Genomic DNA, 13,338 nt, shown 5'->3' with positions numbered 1-13,338 from the left:
CCCCCCAAAGGGGGAAATATCTACTGAATGTGCTTAGAAACCTCTCTGCAGGAAGAACCACGGCTTATCAGGCTAACCAACTATGGGAGGAACTCCTTTTCAGACCTTATCACACAAAGATCTGTTCCAACGGCACCGGCTGCCAATTCATTTCCGGGCCTAATTCGAAGTACTGGTTTGGACCTATAAAGCCTTAAACAGCCCAGGACCACAACAGGGAAGATTTATGTTTTGTTCTTATTTTTATTACGTAGTTTGTGGTTTTTTATATATTTTAATTTTAAGTTGTGAACCGCCCTGAGATCTATGGATGTAGGGGACTACACAAATTCAATAGGTACAAGTAGTACAGTGGTACCTCGGGTTAAGAACTTAATCCGTTCTGGAGGTCCATTCTTAACCTGAAACTGTTCTTAACCTGAGGTACCACTTTAGCTAATGGGGCCTCCCGCTTCTACCGCGTGGTTTCTGTTCTCACCCTGAAGCAAAGTTCTTAACCTGAGGTACTATTTCTGGGTTAGCGGAGTCTGTAACCTGAAGCATCTGTAACCCGAAGCGTCTGTAACCCGAGGAACCACTGTAGTAGTAATAGTAGTAATATTGCAACTTTAGCCTGCAGGCAGCTTTTCCCCCTCATTTTACGAAACTGGGCTCCAGATCATGTGAAGAGTGTACATTGCTGCAAAGGTCCAGAATCTTGGGATCGTGTGAGGGTGGGGGATGACGACAAAGGAGCAGAGCTTAAGAGTGATTGCATTGATGTAATCTTTTCTCATTTGAAAATTGCACATCATGTGTACACACCAGAGCTTTAACTTGTGTGTGTTCTTCATCCTAATGACCTCCGCCTGTTGCTGCTTCGGATTTTTGCGGCCCCTTAAAACCGGCAAGTGTATGTTGTCTACTCATGAGTAAATTTAGCCAGGCCATGTGTTTGTCGTACTTTGAAGATTGGGAGAGAATGTGTTCATTGCAATAGCCGCCCAGGCACCGTGGAAAATATTATAGAAAAAGTTAGTATCTCTTTTAAGAGATAATGGCTTTTTCCATAGCACCCACCCAGAAGAGAAGGCCTGGTCTCTGAAGAGAGATGTAAAATATACTTTGAGCTGCTTCTCTTGTTCTTTGGGAAGACCGGAGTCCCAGCCTCTTGCAACAGCGTGGAGAAAAACACCTCTCTAAAGTTGTACCGCAGGCTGGAGTGTGTGCTGGGGAGAGGGCCTTGCGCTAAGCGGTTGGGTTTATATCTAAACTTATCGCTTCCCTTATTTAAAAGACAAAAGGATCACCTTGGAGAGAAGGCGGAATATTTATTCTGGAAGCCCACCGAAACATTCTAAATCTGCACACATAGATCAGGCAGGTATAGGCAGTTTGCACTGTGATGTCCTCCTTGGGAAAATTGCCCATTCATTTCACAGCCTTGCCTTTTTTAAAATCCTCCATTCACCATTAATTATTTTCATTTTTTATGTTACACTGCCACCTTTTGTCCATTGGATAGGAAATCTCTCGTCAGCTTGGATGCCTGCCAGGTTTATTATTATTATTATTATTCTACCCCTGTTTTCCTTGATCGGTATTGGAAGAGAACACTTTGATCCAACCTTTGCAATATATATAGGTGAACGATAATGCCGTTTTTTAAAAATATTGTGACAACAGCCTGAGTGGTGAATCACTCAAATTCTAGTAATGTGCAGTGCAAGTGAAAATATCCTTGATGCTCCCCAAATATCGTCCTTTACCCTTGTGGTGTAGAAACTGCTTCCATGGGCCTTAGGTAAAGGTACCCCTGACCATTAGGTCCAGTTGCGGATGACTCTGGGGTTGCGGCGCTCATCTTGCTCTATAGGCCAAGGGAGCCGGCGTTTGTCCACAGACAGCTTCCGGGTCATGTGGCCAGCATGACTAAGCCGCTTCTGGCGAACCAGAGCAGCACATGGAAACGCTGTTTACCTTCCCACCAGAGCGGTACCTATTTATCTACTTGCACTGGTGTGCTTTCGAGCTGCTAGGGTGGCAGGAGCAGGGACCGAGCAACGGGAGCTCACCCCATCACAGGGATTCAAACTACAGACCTTCTGATCGGCAAGCCCTAGGCTCTGTGGTTTAGACCACAGTGCAACCCGCGCCCATGGGCCTTACCATGGGCCTTACCTCGAACATTTATACTTGTAGTATCTGGATGGAGGAATCAGACGAGGAGCGTAGATGGCATAATTTCTCCATGTATAAATACTGCCTGGATTTTCCCCATCTGCTGCCTTGCCTTACCCAGAAGACATTGGTTGCAGTTACACCTTTAAGTCGCTTTTGCAACGGCAGGCTCTGCATTTATTTCTTTATTTAGAACCTTTATAAACCGCTTGTTCAGTTGGAAAATGCTCCAAGCATAGTACAAGTCGATAATGATATATAAAAAAGTGACTGAAATGCGCACTCATTTTAAAAACGCATAAAATCATCATTAAAAACAAAGGGATAAATCAATATAACATTTGAAGGAAATATAACTAATCCATGTGTCTGGATAGGCTTCCTGGGAGGGAAACATTTTCAGCTGGTGTCTAAAAGAATAGGTGGCTGCCTAATTTCAAGAGGCAGGGAGTTCCACAGTACAGGTGCTGCCACACTAAAGGAGAGACTTCTTGTAAAAGCAGAATGAACATTGTGTGTGGCACCTGTAAAAGTGCAAGTTAATGTGCCATTAAGTTATTATTTATGTATATGTTGCTAGAGACAAAGAGCAGTAACGTTCACCTTCAGATTCTTAACCTGCTGTGTTTTGCTTTGTCCAGGGTTATATCCTTCGTTGTGACCTCATGGTTTAAGCGGGCATAAAGATGAGTATAAGCAGTGATGAGGTTAACTTCCTCGTATATAGATACTTGCAAGAGTCCGGTGAGTATTTGGCTAATAATTCTTTCAGGGATCCATTTTGGGGGCAGCATTTAACAAATATTCAGACATCCTTCAGGATCTGTATTATGTTACATGCATAGTGGCTGAAAGACTAGAGTATGACTCACCAAGGCAATTTCTCTTACCCAAACTCCCATCTGCTTTCAAATTGTCTGGCCGGGGGACGATGACAATGGCCTACTTTAACATGGTTACATATAAGGATTATTACAAGTCCATATTATCCCAATTTTTGCCAACTTACGCCTTAAGATCTGCAAGTGAAGCTCTGCCGGTGGTCTTGTCAATGACGGCTATTTATTTAGCGAGGGTGTAGAGGAGAGTCTTCTCTGCAGTGGCACCCTGGTTGTAGAATTAACTCTTGGGGGAGATGCAAATATCAGCTGGAGACATTTTTTGTTCCTCCAGGCCAGTGCTTCTCAAACTTGGATCGCCAGCTTTTTGGGACTACAGTTCCCATCATCCCTGATCACTGGTCCTGCCAGCTAGGGATGATGGGAATTGTAGTCCGAAAAAACACCTGGTGACCCAAGTTTGGGAAACACTGCTCTAGGCAATGGAGGTGTTGTGTTTCCTGTTGAATGACTTGCTGATACATGTCTAGCGATGGTTTTGGGACACGTTTTAATACTTTTAATGTTTTATGTCACTTTTAATGTTTTATGGTGAAACATTGCATTTCATTTTAGATGTTGCAGGCAACCCTTTGAGTTGAAGGGTGCTTTAAATATATAATAAATATCTATAGGTAAAGCATTATTTACTAATCCGAACTGCTATATGGATGCTAAATATTGTTCTTCCTAGAGCTGAACTTCCAGTATTCCTTTTCTCCCTGCTTTGTGTACAGTGGTACCATAATCCGTTCTGGAGGCCCGTTTGTAAACCACAACAGGTTGTAACCCAAGGCGCGCTTTCGCCAATGGGGCCTCCAAAAAAAATTTGTTTGTAATCCAAAAAATGGGTTGTAATCGCAAAAAAGGTTGCAAACCGGGACATGCACTTCCGGGTTTGACGTGTTTGTAATCCAAATTGTATGCAAACCAAGACATATGCAAACCAAGGTACCACTGTACTTATTTAAAAGCAGCAGTGTTTTTCAGTGAGTTTTTGACTACCCCTCGTAATTTAGTACATTGGCTTAATACAGAATGCTCAAGAAGATTATTATTCCAAAACCAGCTGTGAGATGCATTGACCAGTTTCAAGAGAAATAATTTCCAGGGCAGAGGCCTTTTTGGTAGTAGCCCCTGCTCTTTGGAATAAGCTTCCCAGAGAGTCCTGCCTAGTACCTTCACCGACTTCATTCTGCCAGGAATGAAGGTGTATTTGTTTTCAAAGGCGTTCTTGATTATTATTATTTTACCTCCAATTTTTCAGTTCTAATCGTTTTTTGTCTGCGGGATGGATTTTGTGCTCTGAAAAGCTGGATTCCATAACCTGTCAATTCTGCCCAGTCTGGCTCAAAAATGTGCTCAACTTTAATGCAAAAGCAGCATATGGTACCCCAAGTGGAAATTGCCGTCACGAATGGTTTTTCTTATGGAAGTGGTATATTGCAGGGAGAGGAGTAATAAGGAAACCTAGCGAGATGGACGGGGTATAAATAATAAGTTGTTATTATTATTATTATTATTATTATTATTATTATTATTAAGCTACACAGAAAGGAGATTGCTCACCTGGATTGTAGCACACAGAACGCCAGTTGTTTCTGACTAGGATCATGTTTTGTACATCAAAATAGACTTTTAAAAAAGCATGCACTGGAAGTTTTGTTAAGACTTACCTTAAAAAAAAAAGTGTGGGAAAAATATGCGTGCTCAGGTGTTGATTCTTTTCCAATTTTCAAACAAAACTTCAACTTATTTTGGCCCAGTGTGCATCTTAGAATCATAGAATCATAGAATCATAGAATCATAGAGTTGGAAGAGACCACAAGGGCCATCGAGTCCAACCCCCTGCCAAGCAGGAAACACCATCAGAGCACTCCTGACATATGGTTGTCAAGCCTCTGCTTAAAGACCTCCAAACTAGGAGACTCCACCACACTCCTTGGCAGCAAATTCCACTGTTGAACAGCTCTTACTGTCAGGAAGTTCTTCCTAATGTTTAGGTGGAATCTTCTTTCTTGTAGTTTGGCTCCATTGCTCCGTGTCCGCTTCTCTGGAGCAGCAGAAAACAACCTTTCTCCCTCCTCTATGTGACATCCTTTTATATATTTGAACATGGCTATCATATCACCCCTTAACCTCCTCTTCTCCAGGCTAAACATGCCCAGCTCCCTTAGCCGTTCCTCATAAGGCATCGTTTCCAGGCCTTTGACCATTTTGGTTGCCCTCCTCTGGACATGCAATCTTGAATTGCATGTTGTATGTAAAATCGAAACTTTCTGCGTACTCTTTCACACGGTGTTGGATTCATTTTTGTCTCTTCAGAAGATACTGAGTTGTATATAGAAAATAATGAAAAACCGCAGGGAACACTATAAAAAGTGGGGTATGGGGAATATTCCTTGGGGAAGGGGTTCTTTGTACCTGATAAGAGCTCACCCTCCTGAGCATTTTGGTGAATTGTCTGCTATTTTTGCAAAAAAAAGTTTGAGGTTAAACTATAGATTGACTAGACTAGTGTGAATCAGACAAACTGAGCAATTTTAATGGAGAGACCTAGAGCTTCAGTGGGGACTTCGGTCTTACAACAAGTGGTTGGGAAGTTTATTCGGCCACTTTTAGAATTGCTAGGGGACACGGGTGGCACTGTGGTCTAAACCACAGAGCCTAGGACTTGCCGATCGGAAGGTCGGCGGTTCGAAACCCCGCGGCGGGGTGAGCTCCCATTGCTCGGTCCCAGCTCCTGCCAACCTAGCAGTTCGAAAGCACGTCAAAGTGCAAGTAGATAAATTTGGCGGGAAGGTAAACAGCATTTACGTGCTCTGCTCTGGTTCACCAGAAGTGGCTTAGTCATGCTGGCCACATGACCCAGAAGCTGTCTGTGGACAAACGCTGGCTCCCTCGGCCTATAGAGCGAGATGAGCGCGCAACCCCAGAGTCGGTCACGACTGGACCTAATGGTCAGGGGTCCCTTTACCTTTACCTTTTAGAATTGCTGAGATATCGCTAGCATGGCTCACATGTTGTTGGAACCATCTCCACATCCAAAGGAGCAAAAACCTAGCAAAAGCAGAGTAGAACATTCCCTTTAAATTTTTATTTTCTTTTTAAACTGAGATGTGGTCGACCCAGCTCATTTCTGGCGTGAGAGTGGTATGTAAGCGTGATAATAATTTTGTGGGTTTTGCAGCAGTTACATAGATTCCTAGTGGTTCAAGGCTCTTCATTCTACCGTATTACGTTTTAATATGTGTTGGAAGCCACCCAGAGTGGCTGGGGCAGGTCAGCCAAATGGGTGGGGTATAAATAATAAAACTATTATTATTACTATTATTGGAAGGGACCTGTAGTTAATCCAAATCAAAACAAAAGAAATCCAAAAGGCCACGAGGCAACCCCCCACCCACCCATTTCCCTCCTCCTGGCAATCAAAGTACAACAGATTTGCTGCCAAGCTATCCTCTTTGTGGAGAGCGGGAAGGGGCCACCACAGAGGATGTCCTGTTTCTGGTAACCCACACACCTCTCATTTGCTTTGCCTACAGAAAGTCCTAGGTTTAATGCCTGAAATGTGCTGGTAGGGCTGAGAGAGACCGCTGCCTGAAGCCCTGGAGAGCGGCTTCTAGTCAGTGTAGACAAAACTGAGCCAGATGGAGCAATGGTCTGATTCTATATAAGCCAGTTTCCTGAGTTCCTCCTTCAATAGCAGCAGAACAAGGGAATAGTAATAGTAATAGTAATAATAATTTATTACTTATACCCCACCCATCTTGCTGGGTTTCCTCAGCTACTCTGGGTGGCTTCCAACAGAATATTAAAAACATGATGAAACATTAAAAACTTTCCTAAACAGGGTTGCCTTCAGATGTCTTATAAAAGTCAGATAGTTGTTTATTTCCTTGACATCTGATGGGAGGGTGTTCCACAGGGCGGGCACCACCACCAACAAGGCCCTCTGCGTGGTTCCCTGTAACCTCACTTCTCGCAGTGAGGGAACCACCAGAAGGCCCTCGAAGCTGGACCTCAGTGTCCGGGCAGAACGATGGGGATGGAGACGCTCCTTCAGGTATACTGGGCCGAGGACTCCAAAGAAGGTCTTAATGAACGTTCATGTCTGTCCCACTCTTTTCTGGATCCAAAAGGACCTGCATGTTGGTGATCACACATCAGTTGGACACACCTAAAATGGTTGCTACCAGTACTGGGGTTTTCAGCTTGAGATGCTGTCCCCACAGGCTGTGAGCTGGAGATCACATCTCCTGGTCTAACCTGAGGTAGCAGCCCCTCAGAGTCCTAACTGGGACTCTGGTGACTTCTAATCTCTCACTTCATGTGGATGAATTGCTCAGTAGGATGTAATGTTTATCTTCGAAAAATCCCACTCTTCAGTTTTTCCTGCAGTAGCCGTAGCATTCTGCTTAATTCAGCCCAAACTGGAAAATGTATTCATTCCTTCTATTGTTTGCACGTTAGCCCAAAGCGGGAGTAAATTAAGTTCCCAAAAAAAGCTCGCTCCAAAGCCCTCCTCGTCTGATTGGACCGCCTTCAAGAGAGGGTTGCCTTCACGAGGGAAGTGTTTGGAAAGGGAAGCAGTTTTTTCAGAGAGCTGCGACCCTGGCTCTGCAACCATGAAAATCCTGCGTGGGGTGTCTCCATGATAAATCACAGCAGTGCCAGCTCAACAGTGGCTCATTAGTGCTAGCGAGTGCGGCGTCCAGGAATGAGATGAATACACACATTATTTCCAGGGATGGCAGAAAGCCGGCGCCTGGCAGCTGAACTCAGTGGTGTGCGATTTTTAAAGCCTAGCTACCCACAGAACCTTTAGTAATGTTTATGTCCTGCTTATAATACCTGTTTTAGTTACTCAGTGCGTGCCAAGGCAACTGAAAGCAGTGTACCTGTGGCAGACAATCTGCACCCCTTCTCTCCTTTACACTGTCCTGCCTTGCTCCCTTGTAGTCTTGTTTAATTTTGAGAAAGTTGCCTTTTTGGTGAGCCTTAACAAGTCGTTCCGCTCAGGCCCAGATTTTTTTAAAACAACAACAACCATGATCCATAAAATTGATGCTCGCTGCATTGACGATAATTATTGTAATTGTTAAGAGCGAAATTCTGTTTAATTATTATTTGCTGCTGTTTTGAGAGTTAATTTTATCGTGTACTGTTCTGTTCTATTAGATTATTGAATATTACTTTATTTGATAGATGTCAATCCATTTCAAGCGGGACGCGGGTGGCGCTGTGGGTTAAGCCATAGAGCCTAGGACTTGCTGATCAGAAGATCGGCGGTTCAAATCCCTGCGACGGGGTGAGCTCCCGTTGCTCGGTCCCTGCTCCTGCCAACCTAGCAGTTCAAAAGCATGTCAAAGTGCAAGTAGATAAATAGGTACCGCTCCGGCGGGAAGGTAAACAGCGTTTCCGTGCGCTGCTCTGGTTTGCCAGAAGAGGCTTAGCCATGCTGGCCACTTGACCCGGAAGCTGTACACCGGCTCCCTCGGCCAATAAAGTGAGATGAGCACCGCAACCCCAGAGTTGGTCATGACTGGACCTAATGGTCAGGGGTCCCTTTACCTTTAATCAATTTTAAAGTTACATTTTATTGTGGCTTTTTGTGTTGGGATCCGATTATTGTAAGGTGTTTTTCTTTTCTTGTATATTTTGTAAACCGCCTTGTGTAGAATAATAAACAAAGGCGGTACACAAATTCAAAGTGAAATGATAAGTTTCACATACAAATGCTATAGGCTTGTTTGCCCATTGTCTTACTTGGGGGACTGACCTAGATATGTCCATGGTACTCACGTGCACCAAATTTTGGAATTCTGGAAATTTTGCGCTTCAGAATGCTGGGGTTTTGTAGCACCTACATATGAAAATGTGCAAGGAAATTTACATTTTCCACATTGATTTTTTTAGGAAGTTCTTGGTGGGACAGATCATTGGACCTAACAGAACTAGCTTGATGATGTTGGGTTTCCCCACACTCATGCTCATACTCCTGAACCCCAGCTCACTGTCTTTTCTGGATTCTTTTGTTTATTCCCTCCCCAATTTAATTCATTAAAATACGTATAGATTGCTTTTCCCCAATTGTTCCAAGTGGCTTTCAACTCGTAACTTTAAAACAACAGCAACAAATGAAACGCAAGCTCTGGGACAGCTCAACCGGTAGAGCATGAGGGTTGTGGGTTCAAGCCCCACGTTGCGTAAAAGATTCCAGCATTGCGGGAGGTGGGGATGGACTAGATGATGCTAATGGTCCATTGCAACTCTACAATTCTATGAAAAGTTTCAGCAACAACATCTCTTGGAGCAAAAGAAGAGCCTGCTGGACCTAGAAGCCCATCTGGTCCGCAGTTCTGTTCTTGCAATGGCCAGCCAGATTCCTATGGGAAGCCTGAAAACTGGACATCAGCAACTGATGTGTAGACAATGGAGTAGAGCATAACCGCAGTGACCACTAACCAAGGGCAGTCCTGTCCTCCACAAATTTCATTCTCTGCACACATTTTTATTTTTTCCATCTTGCCTGTGCAGAATCTCCCAGTGTTTGGCTTCACTGAAAGAGAGAGCAGGAGGAAAGCTTCTCTCTTATCCACTTTAATAATCCAAGGTGTGCAGCCTGGGAGTCATTCTGGACTCACAGCTGTCCATGGAGGCGCAGGTCAATTCTGTGTCCAAGGCAGATGTTTATCTGCTCCATCTGGTACACAGGCTGAGACCCTACCTGCCAGCAGACTGTCTTGCCAGAGTGGTCCATGCTCTAGTTATCTCTCGCTTGGACTACTGCAATACGCTCTACGTGGGGCTACCTTTGAAGGTGACCCGGAAGCTACAACTAATCCAGAATGTGGCAGCTAGACTGGTGACTGGTAGCTGCTGCTGGGACCATATAACACCGGTCTTGAAAGACCTACACTGGCTCCCAGTACGTTTCCGAGCACAATTCAAAGTGTTGGTGCTGACCTTTAATGCCCTAAACAGCCTCAGTCCAGTATACCTGAAGGAGCGTCTCCACCTCCATCGTTCTGCCCGGACACTGAGGTCCAGCGTCGAGGGCCTTCTGGCGGTTACCTCGCTGTGAGAAGCCAAGTTACAGGGAACCAGGCAGAGGGCCTTCTCGGTAGTGGCCCCCGCCCGGTAGAATGCCCTCCCACCAGATGTCAAAGAGAAAAATAACTACCAAACTTTTAGAAGACATCTGAAGGCAGCCCTGTTTAGGGAAGCTTTTAATGTTTGATGTATTACAGTATTTTAATATTTTTTTGGAAGCCGCCCAGAGTGGCTGGGGAAGCCCAGCCAGATGGGTGGGGTGGTATGTATGTATGTATGTATGTATGTATGTATGTATGTATGTATGTATTTATTTATTTATTTATTTATTTATTTCATCATCAAACCGAAGGACTTCTATCGAAAGCCACCCATGGCAGGGCAGATAAGGGGGAGGGGGGATGGTCTTGAACCCCATGAAAAGAAAGCCACTGAGTGACTGCCCTGGCATTTTCTGGAGCATCTATAACTTTGAAACAGCCAATGTCCCAGACAGGGCTAGCAGCCTATGCAAAGCCATAGCATTCAAATTTGGCCTTCACACACAAAATCCGGATCCTATGACCAATGAACCAGATTTTTGTGCAGGGAAATGGTTGTTTGCATATAGCCCAGATCTGATTGTTCTTATAGCCTCACATGAACATCCAAAGCAGGGCAGGTGAGCCTCGGCACTCGTATTAACTAGCTGATCTGACCAGTATCAAAACTGATAACACATAGCAAAATGGAATGTCTAGTTGCCCTTTGGGGGCCAAGATGGCTCGAAAGTCGTATATTCCAGAATGACTTTGTGGTTCCTGAAATTTGTTCAGATGGTGATTGCAATTTGTGTACTGCCCTTTTATCTCATGAAGATAAAATACAACGGATAGAATTCGATAGGATGTGTTGTTAGTGTGTGAAAACAGGCAAGATCCAAGGATTCTCCCAGGTGGTGGAGACGTCAGGCTCCATCTTGGCACCCAGGCGTCTTCACTTGGTTGCAAGTGGCCGATAGCCAGGTGGAAAATGCGTCTGGCAATTTCAAACGCTGGTCCAAGATGGAAAGCAAGTTTTGGCCTAGCGAATTGTAATTTTTTCTCCCCCTTCCCCTCAACAGAGTAAACTTGCTGCCTGGGGGAACACTTTTCCTATTTGCATAGCCCCGCCCTTTAATTTGCATAGCCCCATTCTGCCTCCTGGGTCTTGTTATCTTTACTGCTGCAATACCTGTGAAATCACTCTCTCTCTGTTCTCCAGTATCTGTGCAAAATTTTGGATCCCAACGGCTATAAAGCAACTGTTTATAACGTCCCAAAAGGGGAGCTTTCTGAGGTTCTAATTACCTACGAGTGGAAAACCGTAACAGCTTAAGATGAATCACTTTCTCACAATGGATTTACCTTTTCAGGGCAAGCAAATAAATAACACTGTTAGCATCCAGTAATCCTAATTTTCCTATTTGCAAAACGATAATTATGCTGCCCTTGAAACGGCACGCAGAAGAAACGCACGCCTGGCGCTGGTGTGCTCATGCAATTAAAATGCTTTGTCGTGAAGTTAATCCTCCCTTCTGTAGGCATATATTCTCCCTTGTCCTATGCAATTTAGGAATAAATGGAAATGCGGCCCGGGTTGGTGGTGAGAGAAAGAGAAATAAACAAATGAATTTCAATGCCTCACCTGAACTTGGGGGGTTGATAGACTTGACCAAGGTTTATAAAGGAAATAATTGATTCACTGGGTAACAGCAAAGCAGCATAACTAGCGTGACTAGGTAAGATTCTCTGCTGTGGTCTTTGGTAGATAAACCTTGAGAACGAATCCTGCCATTCAGTAAAAGTTTATTTGTGCTCTTTCCCTCCCAGTGTGTGACACTCCAGGCCAGACCTGCTGGCCGCAGCCTGACAACCTAAGACAGTGATGGCCAAACTTGGCCCTCCAGCTGTTTTCGGACTACAATTCCCATCATCCGTGACTACTGGTCCTGTTAGCTAGGGATGATGGGAGTTGTAGTCCCAAAAGAGCTGGAGGGTAGAGTTTGGCCATCACTGGCCTAAGGCTTCTTGTGTGTATGAGCACATCCTTATAACCTCCCCCTTGTCTTTAGGGTTCTCTCATTCAGCATTTACCTTTGGCATCGAGAGCCATATCAGCCAGTCTAACATCAACGGTGCCCTGGTACCCCCTGCTGCTTTGATTTCCATCATCCAGAAAGGCTTGCAGTATGTAGAGGCGGAAGTCAGTATTAATGAGGTAAGGCAAGTCTCCTGTTGGCTATAGATGATGACAAGTGCTTTCATATATCTGCAGAGGGTTTCATTACCCTGGGGAAGTGGGTTGCTCTCTCCTCTTTGACTGTCCTGCTTAGATGGTTTGCTTTCACGCTAGATCCTCTGTAGGTCCTGCTCACCAGACCTTTTCTTATCAAAGAAGGTTGGAATAATACAAAGTTCTATGGAGGCCTCAATCAGCGCAGTCATTCATTGCCATATTGCGTGTGGGTGGGTGTTTGTGTATTCTTTTATCAGACTGCTGGTCCTCCAGAGATCATATATTAAAGTTCCTTCAATGTTCACGTGAACAGGTTGCATGTGACCAGATTCTGGGCGAGCCTAAGGAATTCAGAGAGCGTGCAGACAGAAGCACCCTCACCTGCAAAAAGCATGGCATGCAGTTGCCAAAAGCTCGGAACTACCTGTCGCAGTGCACACCTGGCCAAAGCACTGCCAAAGTTGATGTCTCTTCATTTAGGAGGTCATGCACAAGTGCCACCAGCTGTGGTCATTCAAACAACACCAATGAGGCAGTGGAACAATTGGGGAGGGAACCCAGTTGATTGTGTTGTTTTTTTTAAGGACACTCTGGTTTCAATTTGCTCTCATTTGGCCTAGTGATTTTGCCCAGTCTTTTGCAAAGATGTTTCTGTTTTGGAGATACACACACACACACACACACACACACACACACACACATACACACTGCATTATCCCAGAGACAGGTGTAGAGAACCTCAGGTCTGGGGCCTGAAGGCAGCCCTAGAGACACTCCCCAGGCCACAGCCTCCATCAGCCCTGTCCCACACCCTCCTTGAGGGCTTTTGGGTGGCTGGAATTTGCCCTTAATGTCTCATGCTTGCCTGGAAAGATGATGGAGAGGTGGCGGGTTGGGTGGAGGGGCGTAGAAACTCTGTTTTTGCGTGTGGCTGGAATGCAGACCACTGCGCAGAGGTAATAATCATGTCCACTGCTCTGGCTCCACC

General features: G+C 44.8%; 1 protein-coding gene across 5 annotated transcripts in view; it reads left to right on the top strand.

The window, feature by feature from the left end:
* The window catches only part of TBL1XR1 (TBL1X/Y related 1), a 190,531-nt gene that overhangs the window by 150,986 nt on the left and 26,207 nt on the right, over nucleotides 1–13,338 (top strand). For 4 of the 5 annotated variants that reach the window (XM_083504263.1, XM_083504266.1, XM_083504264.1 and 1 more), the window contains exons 3-4: nucleotides 2,802–2,904; nucleotides 12,187–12,332. In XM_083504263.1, the coding sequence (XP_083360389.1) occupies nucleotides 2,847–2,904; nucleotides 12,187–12,332 (204 nt within the window). In that variant the 5' untranslated portion in view covers nucleotides 2,802–2,846. The remainder of the gene's footprint in view (nucleotides 1–2,801; nucleotides 2,905–12,186; nucleotides 12,333–13,338) is intronic. The other variant, XM_083504267.1, reaches the window with a different exon arrangement.

The sequence above is a fragment of the Podarcis liolepis genome (genome assembly GCF_965112155.1).
Source record: "Podarcis liolepis genome assembly, chromosome: 5".
Lineage (NCBI taxonomy): Eukaryota > Metazoa > Chordata > Lepidosauria > Squamata > Lacertidae > Podarcis > Podarcis liolepis.
The sequence above is the reverse complement of the archived record's forward strand: the minus strand, read 5'-3'. Positions and strand labels throughout refer to the sequence as shown.